Source organism: Habropoda laboriosa, unplaced genomic scaffold (genome assembly GCF_001263275.1).
Source record: "Habropoda laboriosa isolate 0110345459 unplaced genomic scaffold, ASM126327v1 scaffold88, whole genome shotgun sequence".
Lineage (NCBI taxonomy): Eukaryota > Metazoa > Arthropoda > Insecta > Hymenoptera > Apidae > Habropoda > Habropoda laboriosa.
The window spans coordinates 1393277-1404478 of NW_017100219.1; the positions used below are offsets into that span (position 1 = coordinate 1393277).

General features: G+C 35.2%; 3 protein-coding genes across 3 annotated transcripts in view; 1 reads left to right on the plus strand and 2 right to left on the minus strand.

The window, feature by feature from the left end:
• The window catches only part of LOC108570993, a 1674-nt gene extending 792 nt beyond the window's left edge, over positions 1-882 (minus strand). The window contains exons 1-2 of the mRNA XM_017932938.1: positions 405-882; positions 6-322 (exon numbers count right to left, since the gene is read on the minus strand). Of these exons, the coding sequence (XP_017788427.1) occupies positions 6-322; positions 405-882 (795 nt within the window). The remainder of the gene's footprint in view (positions 1-5; positions 323-404) is intronic.
• A 453-nt stretch (positions 883-1335) lies between these two features.
• Positions 1336-4230, minus strand: LOC108570971 (zinc transporter 9). The gene is made up of 11 exons (XM_017932913.1): positions 4160-4230; positions 3481-3978; positions 3179-3371; positions 3006-3088; positions 2808-2931; positions 2576-2714; positions 2178-2501; positions 1882-2094; positions 1674-1808; positions 1503-1616; positions 1336-1413 (listed from the first exon to the last, which is right to left on the minus strand). Exons 2-11 carry the CDS (start codon positions 3908-3910, stop codon positions 1369-1371), a joined length of 1800 nt encoding a protein of 599 aa, XP_017788402.1. The 5' UTR covers positions 3911-3978; positions 4160-4230; the 3' UTR covers positions 1336-1368.
• Positions 4231-4866: 636 nt separating this feature from the next.
• Positions 4867-8726, plus strand: LOC108570967 (protein YIPF1). The gene is made up of 4 exons (XM_017932908.1): positions 4867-5155; positions 5290-5690; positions 5767-5947; positions 6028-8726. The coding sequence occupies exons 1-4, from the start codon at positions 4951-4953 to the stop codon at positions 6147-6149; spliced, it is 909 nt and encodes a 302-aa protein (XP_017788397.1). The 5' UTR covers positions 4867-4950; the 3' UTR covers positions 6150-8726.
• The last annotated feature ends 2476 nt before the right edge of the window (positions 8727-11202 follow it).

Sequence of the window (11202 nt, forward strand, 5' to 3'; positions counted from 1 at the left end):
CGTGCCATTATAAAATGCATGAGAGCCATGCCACCGAGAAAACCCTGACACACGAATCCAATATTTTTCAAAAATCCTTGAACCATAATAGCCACCCTTATAGGCGGAGAATTTTCACCCGCGGTACTTCCTCCGTTCTCAACTTTCCTTTCACCTCCAGAATCCCTTGTCTCGTTTATTTTCATAGCACTGAAACCCCCTCTGTGTTGCACGTAAACCTTGTCCGTGCTTAACGTAGGATACGGGGTCTCATGCTCGTACTTAGTTCTCTTGTTCTCTTGTGATCTCCTCAAAATTTCGGTAATCGGTAATTCGTTCTTCTCTGTAAAACAAAAATACTCTCCAGAGTCGTTCGATTCAACGCTGAATATTTTTTAACCTCGTTTCTTTTTTTTTTCTTTAACCTCGAACATTTCGTTTCTTCCTCTTCGATCGTTCCATGTCGCTTTCACCATAGTTCTCTTCTGACGACCCTGAATCAGATGTCTCCTCCTGCTTCTCATTCTCAGACTCTTCAGAACGCCTGTCCGGTCTTCGTTTTACACGACGATTGTGCTTTCCTCCTGTTTGCCTCGCGACGATCCTTTCACGCTGATACTTTTCTTCGCCGACACGCTCTTTGTGTCTCCGAAACCTTTTCGATCCTTTCTCATCGGAGGACGTCTCCTTTTCTGTGTCCTCGTGACCGCGTCGAAACCTGTTGATCTTCTCTAAATCTGACCTTCTAACTCTCAGAGGGGTGCTAGTGTTCTTTACGTGTATAGAATGCTCCGTACTGTACGTGGACGATGAAGTTTCCTCGGTACTGCTCGAATCTCGGTTTCTTCGTGAAACTTCAGCGGTACTCCATCGTCGTGAAATTCTTTCTTTCGATTCGCTCATTTTTTACCATTCCCCAATCGCGTAAAAATGTTCGATCTTTCCGATATCGTTACTAGTGTACATGCTTGGACACGTATACTTCGCTAAATGACACGAGGTAGTATCACACGAGGTAATTTCTTCATAAATAGAAGGAAGTGTATCCATAGTAACGGTTTGTTGTCGTTTGTAATTCACCGTGAGTGGTACTTTGAAAAAATCGATAATTTCAGATAACACGCGGCGCGAACGTTTTATAGGATCCTTATGTGTGATATAGCGATAGGATGAAAAGGTTGACTAAGTGAAAATTTCGAAACAATCGTGAATATTAATTTCGAATTTGTTAATTTTATTTATTTTTGTCTTTAAAGGAGGGCACGCAATACTACATCTATATAAATAGTGTATTAACAGGTCATATTACATCAATATTATTATTAAACATTATTTACAGCAGAACGTATATTCTATTGTCTCCTCGGTATTATTTACTGTAAAAAAACGTTATAAGATTTCCAAATCGCAGTGTCGAATTTCTGGGTGTTTTTTCTGCAAATATTAAAAAAAATCAAATAACAGTGTTTTGAATTGTACAATCAAGAAGTTAGAAATTGACATCTGAAGTATTTTTGCAATACCTTTAGCTTTAACTCCATTCGATCTATCTCTCCACCGATCATATCGACGATAGATTCGCCATGCTTTAACATAAATGTTTCCAATTCGTCCATGCTCTTCATCTCTTGCACTTCCTGGGAAACGACATTATTTTAAAAATAATAATATTTCTTGAACAACCAATCTGTTACCTTCAACATGTCGGCAAGATCGTTTTTCTCCAAGTAAAGTCTTGTTAATTCTCTTCCGTCGAAGTCTATTTCAGCTTTATACCGAACTAAATTATTGCCCATATCGATACCTTTAACATCGTAAATTGCTCGAACCTAGTTGAAATATGAAAATACAACTGTTTATACAAATATATCTATTAATGTAGACAAAAAAAAAAACTATTACCATTATATCTGCTTCTAATTCCGTGTTCATCGTATCAAGATCTTCCTGAGATATACTTCTTCCAATCAAAGCAGCAGCATTTGTATGTATTATAAAACCTGCTACAGCACCAAGCAGGCCACCAACTACAAGAGATCCAAGAGAGTCGTACATTGGATTTTGCGTGTAAGAACTTAAACCCATGCAGATAGCTGCAGCAAAAATACTAACTACCTGTCGAATTGAAAACATTTAATATTTAACAATAGCAATTGTGATATCAATTTCTTCTTAGTTTTTATTTATCAAATACTCGCCGCTGTTAAGTCTTCCATAAGAACAACAATTACAGAAGGATCATGACCCCCTAATACATATTCTTTAAAAGTCCGTTTCTTTTCTTCTGCCCCTTTTTTAATCGATTGTATTGCTACTAATAACGTTGCTCCCTCGGATGCCAAGGAACCAGCTAAGATAAAATACGCCCAGTAGAACGATTCTATTGGCATAGGATAAAGAAGACCGTGAATTCCGTGATAAATCGACAGACCAGTTCCAACGCAAAATATACCAACACCGGATATTAAAGAGGAAACGTATCTCATATTCGTATAACCATACGGATGATCGGGATTAGGATTCTAAAATATTTGAAATTAATATGAATATCGGAAGACGTTTTATCTTAGTTTCACACGATGTAATGGATACGCACCTGAATTGATTTATGAATACCGTACGCTAATATCAGTTGATTACATGTATCCGCGGCAGAGTGTATACACTCTGAAAACATACTATGCGAACCCGTATACATCCACGCGCATAGCTTGAATAAGAAATTACTAGCATTGCTGAAGAAAGAATTAAAAATTAGGATTATAGATTCGTATTTAATACATGGATTACAAAATTTCTTCAAATAAAAATGAGAAGATGGAACTCACATTGCAATAGCAGTTAGAACTACTTTGCCAGATCTTCCAAAAAGACCTTCCCCTTCGATAAAGTCCGCTTTGCTACCCATTTCACGTCTATAATCCCTCAACCTCCGTTTGACAGTGAATATGTCTATAAAATGATAAAATTTAAATGTATATTAAATACGAATTTTACATAGTACAAGAAGAAAATGTTATCCTTACTTTGCTGATACATTTTCTGTTCAAGTTCTTTCTTAAATAGTTCTCTATTTAAAGCTTCTCGTGAACCCCAAACTTCTAGTGCTCTAAAAGTAAATAGAACACCTTGTACATGATCACATCAATTTTACTATAATAGCAGTTGTTTCATTCTCACTTGAAACCCATAGTCTTACTTAGCTTCCACGTCCTTTCTCCAATAAACAGTTATCGGAGGTTCAAATTCATATGGAGATCTTCTTTTTGTCTTTGGTAGGTTTTCAAGATCAGAGGGTTTCAACAAAAAATCAGACATAGCTCTAACTGGGGTAATAAAATTACGTTCCAAAGATGATGAACTTTTCTCCATCTTTTTACTTTTCTTTTTGACTGCAAGTAAAAAATATATACAACAGTAGCATTAACAAACATTAACAAGAATTTAAAAATTAAATAAAATCAATGAAAAACAAAATCTTAGCTGAAGAACCTTCTGTACCTTCTGCTTTTGAAGCTTGTTGACTTTCTGTCTTATCCTGACTACCACTAAGTTTAACATCTAACTTTTGCTCTTTTAACTGTCCTAAGTTTTCTCCTTTTAATTCTATTATTGTTTGTTGTACACCATCTCCTGACTTGTTGCCTAGATCACCTGACTCTTCTTTTTGTACTTTTGTAATGACAGAAATTGGCCTGGTCGTAGTGACAAAAACACACCTCCATCTCGCTGGATGTTCTCCTGTTTTTGCACCAAACATCTTTTGAGGATTTGCAACAATATGTAACTTGCATCTTGTATTGTGGTTGCATGTTATCAAAGTACTGGCATGTCTTCTTATATATCCTACTTGAAAAATGTATAAACAGTGTTTGTTGTAACGATTAATGGTATGCAAAACTCTCAGAAGGTTAGGAGCTCGTTGTAACATGTTTCAATAGTTGATCTGCCAGGTGTTATTGTAAGGCACAATCTATTAGAACCCGTGAACCGCCTAACCTATTAAAAAATATGTAACATTTAGGTACCTTTGCACATAATGTTTTATTTTTATAAAATATTGCTATAGGAAATGCTTCTTTTTTTACAAGATAAAATAATGGAACTATTAAAATTCAAATCTTTCCTAAAAAATTGCCACGCACTTAAAAACAAAACACATTTCGCAAAATCTCATTACCTTCTTTCACGTTCACTTATTTCATAGAATGGAATACATTTTTAGCGATATTATATAAAATTTATTGTTTGATATCAAATTATTTCTAAACAAATGTTCCGGTGAATTCCCCTCGAACTGTCAAAAAGATAGTCAACTACTGCAGTATCGGCGAGGGGCATCAATATAATCGACGATAAAAATATTGTGTTTTTATATAGTCATTCATGCTTACACTTGTTCAATTTTTCACCACTGTTATAACGTGCAAAACTCTTGCATAAGTTAATCGTTAATTACATTAAGACTAAAAATTAAGACTACATATATTGTTATATTAGTATATACTGTAGGAAATATATAGGAAAGATATTGCTGCTTTCATTCAATTATGTATAATTATTTCAATAATAGCAAATTATTTTTATTTTTATACATTTCTATTTAAATGGCAGTGATATTGTAATTTCCTATACATATAACTAATAATAGAAATTTATTTCACTTACAATTAGATTTAAGATTCACACTGATATATATTCATGCATGTAATTTATGTTCATAAGCACGTACGCACATAATTACATATATTTCGTTTGTAATATTTTTATTTCTATTCGTACATCGTGAACAAATTTTATACTTTTAATATCGCAAATTTATTGAAAAATGCACTAGGAAATATTAGTTGGTAACATTTCATTGCAACTGGCTCATTATCAGATGAGTATAGTGGCGTGGTACCTTTTTGCGATGTGTATGTATCTTCTGTACTTGTCAAACAGACAGTAAGAGGTGCAAAGGGAATAATTATGGATGGAACTCATCAAACAAAGGCGAGTGATTCGCAGTTTATTTCATTTCAAGATTTTCCATCGATACATCATGAGGGAGATACTGGTCAGGCACAATTGAATATCAATACTTCCAGTCATCAAGGTTTTAATAACCTCACAAATGATCCAACGGGACTTGGTATTATCGAAGATCTTCAGGGAATGCCCGATAAAACTGAAGGTTTATGTTTTTACGATCTTTTGTTTAAACTTAAATAATTATTTAATTAACGCTGTCATTCTAGTGGTAAAATAAGTATTACAATTTAAACTATCAGGTGTTTATACAGAACCATCTTCTTTTTTCTCTTTTAGCATCAACACAGCGCAATTTTTGGACGATAGAATATTATCAGAAATACTTTAACGTGAATACAAACGATGTTGTGGAAAGAATCAAAAGATCTATGTTTCCACATGGCACTGAGAATTATTTAATATCTCATATCAGACCAAATCCAGATCTATATGGTCCATTCTGGATTTGTGTCACGTTAATATTTTCTATAGCCATTTGTGTAAATCTGGGTAGTTATTTGCAAATGTTTAAATTGCCTGCAAATAACGGAGTCAAATATCACTGGAAGTATGAATTTCATATTGTATCTTATGCTGCAACTTGTATATTTTTGTATGCGTGGTTAGTACCACTCACATTATGGGGTGCACTGAAGTGGACTGCTAGCACAAGAGACACAGAGGAAGAATTAATAGAGGTGTGATAGTATCTGTTGTCTTTACTGAAAGGTATTTGTGTAATAATGTATTAATAAGGAAACATCTTCATTTCAGTCTTACACATCACCTGGACTTTTGGAACTTTTATGTGTTTATGGTTACTCTTTAGCAATCTATGTTCCAATAGCTTTTTTCTGGACAATACCAATTGAATGGCTACAATGGGGCTTAGTTTTAATAGGAACTTTTTTATCTGGTGGAGTATTATTGAGATCTTTGTTGCCTGTAATAGCAGGTATTACATATAAAAAATAAAGTCTAAAATAAAGTTCATACAAGAATGAGAATAAGCTAATGGAAAAAATACATTTTTAGGAAGATATAGGATAATATATATTGTGATAATTCTTGGAATGCATCTTTTGCTGGGTGCTGGATTTATAGCTGCTGGATATTTCTATCAGGTGCCATTAAAGAGCCATTACGTGAGCCACTAAAAAATATTTCGGAATAAACAAGTCAGACGCAAAGCTTTATATAATTCTACGGGCTAATGATATTTTCGATCCTGATGCATTTTGAATGCATTTTAAAACCGAATTGTCGGGTTTGCTGACAGCTATACGTATTCCAGTAAACACAGACTGATAAGATCAAGTGGGACGAATCGCACATTTCTGTTGAGCGTTAATTCCGTCTTCATACAAGTAGATGTAGTATTTATACTATACCTGTGAACGAAAAAAATAAATGAAAATAACTGAAATTTGTGACATTTGAGGCACTAGTGTTTATTAAAAACATTTCATTCGACCCATATCAAGTATATTCCTGTGTGTCAGGGCAATATAGAAGGCCAACAAAGTGTCTGGTTGATTTATTTTCACAGCCCCCCTTTTAATGTAGGGACGCGTTACATATCAACGCAACACATATCATTTACAATCATACGAACCTCCATGTTGTACACAGTTATTGTTATTAGTACTCGTAATACAATAGATAGTAATTGTTATTAGTCGTCGTTAATACAATCGTACGTGATTCCTTAATATTTTTTTCTTTTCATTCGTTTATGATTAACCAATGTGACAAAAGGCAACATTTATTTTGTAGTAGTATCGTTACGTTATTATCATCGATCTATCAATATATACCATGACAGTAGTAATTTGCTTGCCGTTTAATGTTATTACATAGACAATGCGACATTACTGGCGTATTGACGAATAAGTTTCCAATTGATCACGGATCGCTTTGCTAAATTTGTATTTTTCGTTTTGCCTCGTGAAGGCGATTCGTTTCGTCTTCACTGGGGGCACATTTTATCAAGAAAGAAACGAGTAGTGCGTTTGAAAAGCTAGTTTCGCCCTAAGAATGTTCATTTATTTTTTTTCTCTACTAAACGGTACGTCGCGATTTCGCGTTTGGACCTAATTGCAAAGTTAAAAAGGTTTCTCCTTTTTCTTTTTACGACTTTCGGTTCAAAAAGTGTGCCAACACGATAATCTCGTAAAAGTCCATCAAGCGCTTCGCAAGAGATAACACGACAGTAAAATTTAGCAAACGTCTCGAGGTCTACGAAGTCTTCCGTTTTGCAAGCCTTGTCGATGTGAGCGTTGCGTGTACAAAATACGAAAAAAGTTCGAGCAGAGCTTGACTCCTTTTGTATCAAAGAGAAGTAAAGCCGTCTCTCGTAGCCTGTATTCTCGTCCACTTTAGTCCAATCTTTTTTTTTTTTTTCAATTTGTTTCATGCCGATTAATGAAAATCAGATTCGCGATATAATAACTCGATGACGATAGGGGATACTCATTGACACGAATTAGCCCGATGATAATCGAACGTGAATATTGGCGCAAAAAGTTAATGCTGTGTCTCTTAGACGAGTTACCCTCGAGTATCGATTCTCTCGTTTCGTTCGATACTTAGATCACTGATAGAAATGAAACGGTTAGCAGCACACTTTTGTTTGTTAGAACGTAGTATGAAATGACGGTAAGATATAGGCGCAAAGATCACGGAAAAGACCGTGCACGGTCAATGACGTTTTTTTTTTTAATATTGTAAAACGATAAACACTTACTTTTTATTGTGGATTAATTTTTCTTCGCTTGGACATTTGGTATCCTCGACAATACAAGCTACCAGAATTTCTGTCGAGTGTGTACGTGTGTGTGCGTGTGTGTGTGTAACCCAGTTAAAGCGTTTCGACGACCACGAAACCGTCGGAACGATATCTCTACAATTTACAGCTAGAGCTCACAACGACTTGGTCCAACGTGTTTTACAAGATAATTACAGTCAAAGATTGCGAATAGGCAGGAGCAATAATAACGAGTAATAAATCTACGACAGTCTACTTAGTTACTTGTTTTCTTTTCTCTTTCTTTCTCTTTTTTTTCTCATCGAGGTGTTTACACGCAAACGCTACTTCGTCTCGCTTTTTTTTCCCATTTTCTTTCAATCGAGTCTTGCGATTCTCAACGCGTTCGTACTGAACGTCGCAGCGTGTCGAACGAATTGAGAAACGGTTCCGTATAATAGTTCTTATTACTGTTATTTACAATAAGATGTGTCGCTGGGCATGTCTATCGTTAATTACTAATATTAATATTATCATATATAATGTACAATTTTCCTCTTTCTATTTTCGTAAGTGCAAACACGCATTACTATTACAGAGACATACGGGAGCTTCGGGGCACTCCTTTTAAATAATTACACATAGATAATAGTAATGTTTACCCTGGTTTTATCAATTATTACAAGTATTACGCATGGTATAATATATCTGTATGCATATATATTTCATATATATATATACACACACACATATATATATAACAATGCTCATAAATGTACTCTTTATACAATCGTTGACTATTATCCTCTACCATGTTACGCAGTATTGCAATAATTTCAGGTTGATTATTCAGTCGCATGCTTAGATAGTACGAAATCCATTTTTTACTTTTCTTTTTTATGCTGAACTCGTTTGCTTCTTCGAATGTTCTATTCGCGATAAACGGAACGTTAGACGACACTGTACGTCGAACAAATTTAACTGAAAAAAAAAAAAAAAAAAAAAAAAAAAAAACTACGTATCCTCGGAAGATTTTTATTCATTTATTTATTTCTTTCTCCTCGACAAAAATGCACACCTAAAAATGAATCAGATTTTTCAACGACACGGGAAAAACGTGTTATGTTTCTTTCTTTCTTTTCTTTCCTATTCGTTTTCCTCTCGATTCTTTCGTGGAAAAAGCTGCCAAAATAACTCTATTACAATTATCGTATCTCAAAGTTTCCTGCGTTTTTGTTTACATTTTTTGTGTGTATATATGTATGTACTCGTACTTCGCGTCCAAGGATACTATGAACTGTTTTCCGCGTTGAGCCAATTTCTTTATCGTCGAACAAGGAGGAACGTTATTTTATCGCGATGGACAGAAGCGTGGATTATTCGGAAAGTCTGGTAACTATTTACCGGCTTGTCTAATACCGCATTGTAACATTGGCTAACCACTCGGTTAATTACTTAGGATGGTGCGTTTCGCAATTAAAAAACAGTCCCGCCTTCTTAGCACGTTTGCGAGGAACTTCTACTCTTTGTTGTACTATCTAGGTGAATGGTTTTAGTTATTTATTTATTTATTCTTTTTTGTTTAAAGAGAAACTAAGAACGAGAACGAACGAAGAAAGGAGAGAAATAGAATAATCGTTTTGTTTCGTTTCTCGAGAGATTTTTCTTTCTTTTTTTTTTCTGAGAAGAATTTTCGTATCGACGACCATGATTATTTGATATGTTCTTTTTTTCATTTCCTTTTCTCTTCAAAGAGGAATTACGTTGTTCAACCCGAAAAGCAACTAACTCTCGATGATCGATTTTGTTGTTTCTTTTCTTCTTTTTGTTTCAGATATACGAAATTAGCAACGTGTTATAATTTGGTTTTTAAGAAGAAGGCCTACACGTTTTCTGCAAAATCCACTTTAATGCGAGTTCATAATTTTCACCGGTCAATCGTCTTACCATAGCTCTCTGGAAGATAACGTTAGTCCGTTTTTGGTCGGTTACTTAGGACAGGTAATTAATCTTAGCGTCTAACACGATCGAAAAGTTCTACGAGAAACTTACGCTGTCGACGAACGAGTAGTTACACGGAGGTTACTACTTTACTCGGTACAAGTGTATGTATGCGTGTGCTCGTGTGTATCAATGTGTTTCTGCGCTACGAAAACCTTCTTGCACTCTATTATCATTTATCGTACAATTACAATTCGCTCTAACGTACTCTACGGAGCTTCCCAGTAAAAATCTACCGCTACACGTGTCCGTTTTATTTTATTTTATTTTATTTTCTTTTTTCTCGTGCGTTCAACCATTACGTAAAAAACGTACCGCGCTAAAAGCATAATTACACGTATGCATATATATACACATATATGTATACATATACGTTATTCATATATTTATAGAGTAGAGAAGAAACAGGTCGCGAACAAGACACGCGTTCTCATATTCGTTCGAATTTTCCAAAGAGAGAGAGAGAATTCATTGGCGTTGGCTCGCTGAATTCGATGCAAAGTTATAAAAAAAGGGACGTTACGTTTCTCGCTCCGACTCCCCCTCCACATTCCTCTGCGCGAGTTTGTTTTCATCTACGGCTTAGAAGACAACACGAACGCGGTTTCTTTTTTTTTTTTTTACTTTTTTGATCGTATCTTGTGTTTTTTTTTTCTATTTTTTTATCTCCGTTTTTTGTCCCCGTACGGGGTGTTGCTTTGATTGCAGGCTTAAGTGATAACAGGTACGTAATTACACACACGTAGTGAACTTTTTTTTTTTTCTTTCTCGTTTCTATTCTCGAAAAAGACTTCATCGCCGGAGCTGCTGCGTGCTATAGAACTTTTGGAATGATTTGGTGTGTATTGTCGAAAGAAAAATTCGATATCGACCGGGAGTTTTCTTTAATTTTTCGATCATTTTCTGCTTTCGAATACCACATAAGCTAATACTCGCGACTGTATTGATATACGATATCTTTTCCTGCTGTAACGCGAGACACGGACTGAGAATAGAAACAAAAGGAGAAAAAAAATATGTGCAGAACGTAGAACTGGAAATGTCGACGGTCGATACGCGATGTTTGGTTTCCTTGAAATCGTGTGACTGTGGAGATGAAACTTTGCGACGTGTGGGTTCGTTTCGTGCGCGCACGGAAGCCATGAAAAACACAGACGACGTGGATATGACCTTCGTATGTACGTCGACGAAACAACGAAGTAAATAGAGGGACAAACGTTTTCCAACGCGAAATAACAATACAGCCGTGAAAAAGACAGCTTAAACTCAGTTGAAAAAAAAGTATCCAAGCGGAATTACAAGGACATCTTGTATTTTATTAAACAATTGAAAACACAGTGACGCCCTGTACCGCTGCGTGTACCTCTCTCTTTATTTCTCTGTCCTTTTATTTTTTCTTTTTCTTTTTTTTTCATTATTCCTGTTTCATTTTTTTTTTTTTAGCTTTCAACTTGTTCAGGTTT

Excerpts from the sequence above, each read along its gene's own strand:
- LOC108570967 (XM_017932908.1), top strand. The coding sequence starts at position 4,951 with ATGGATGGAACTCATCAAACAAAGGCGAGTGATTCGCAGTTTATTTCA. Across the intron at positions 5,156-5,289 it reads AATGCCCGATAAAACTGAAG|CATCAACACAGCGCAATTTT; the intron begins GTTTATGTTTTT and ends TTTCTCTTTTAG. Across the intron at positions 5,691-5,766 it reads CAGAGGAAGAATTAATAGAG|TCTTACACATCACCTGGACT; the intron begins GTGTGATAGTAT and ends TCTTCATTTCAG.
- LOC108570971 (XM_017932913.1), bottom strand. The coding sequence starts at position 3,910 with ATGTTACAACGAGCTCCTAACCTTCTGAGAGTTTTGCATACCATTAAT. Across the intron at positions 2,715-2,807 it reads GTTCTAACTGCTATTGCAAT|CAATGCTAGTAATTTCTTAT; the intron begins GTGAGTTCCATC and ends TTCTTTCTTCAG. Across the intron at positions 1,809-1,881 it reads AATTAGAAGCAGATATAATG|GTTCGAGCAATTTACGATGT; the intron begins GTAATAGTTTTT and ends TATTTCAACTAG.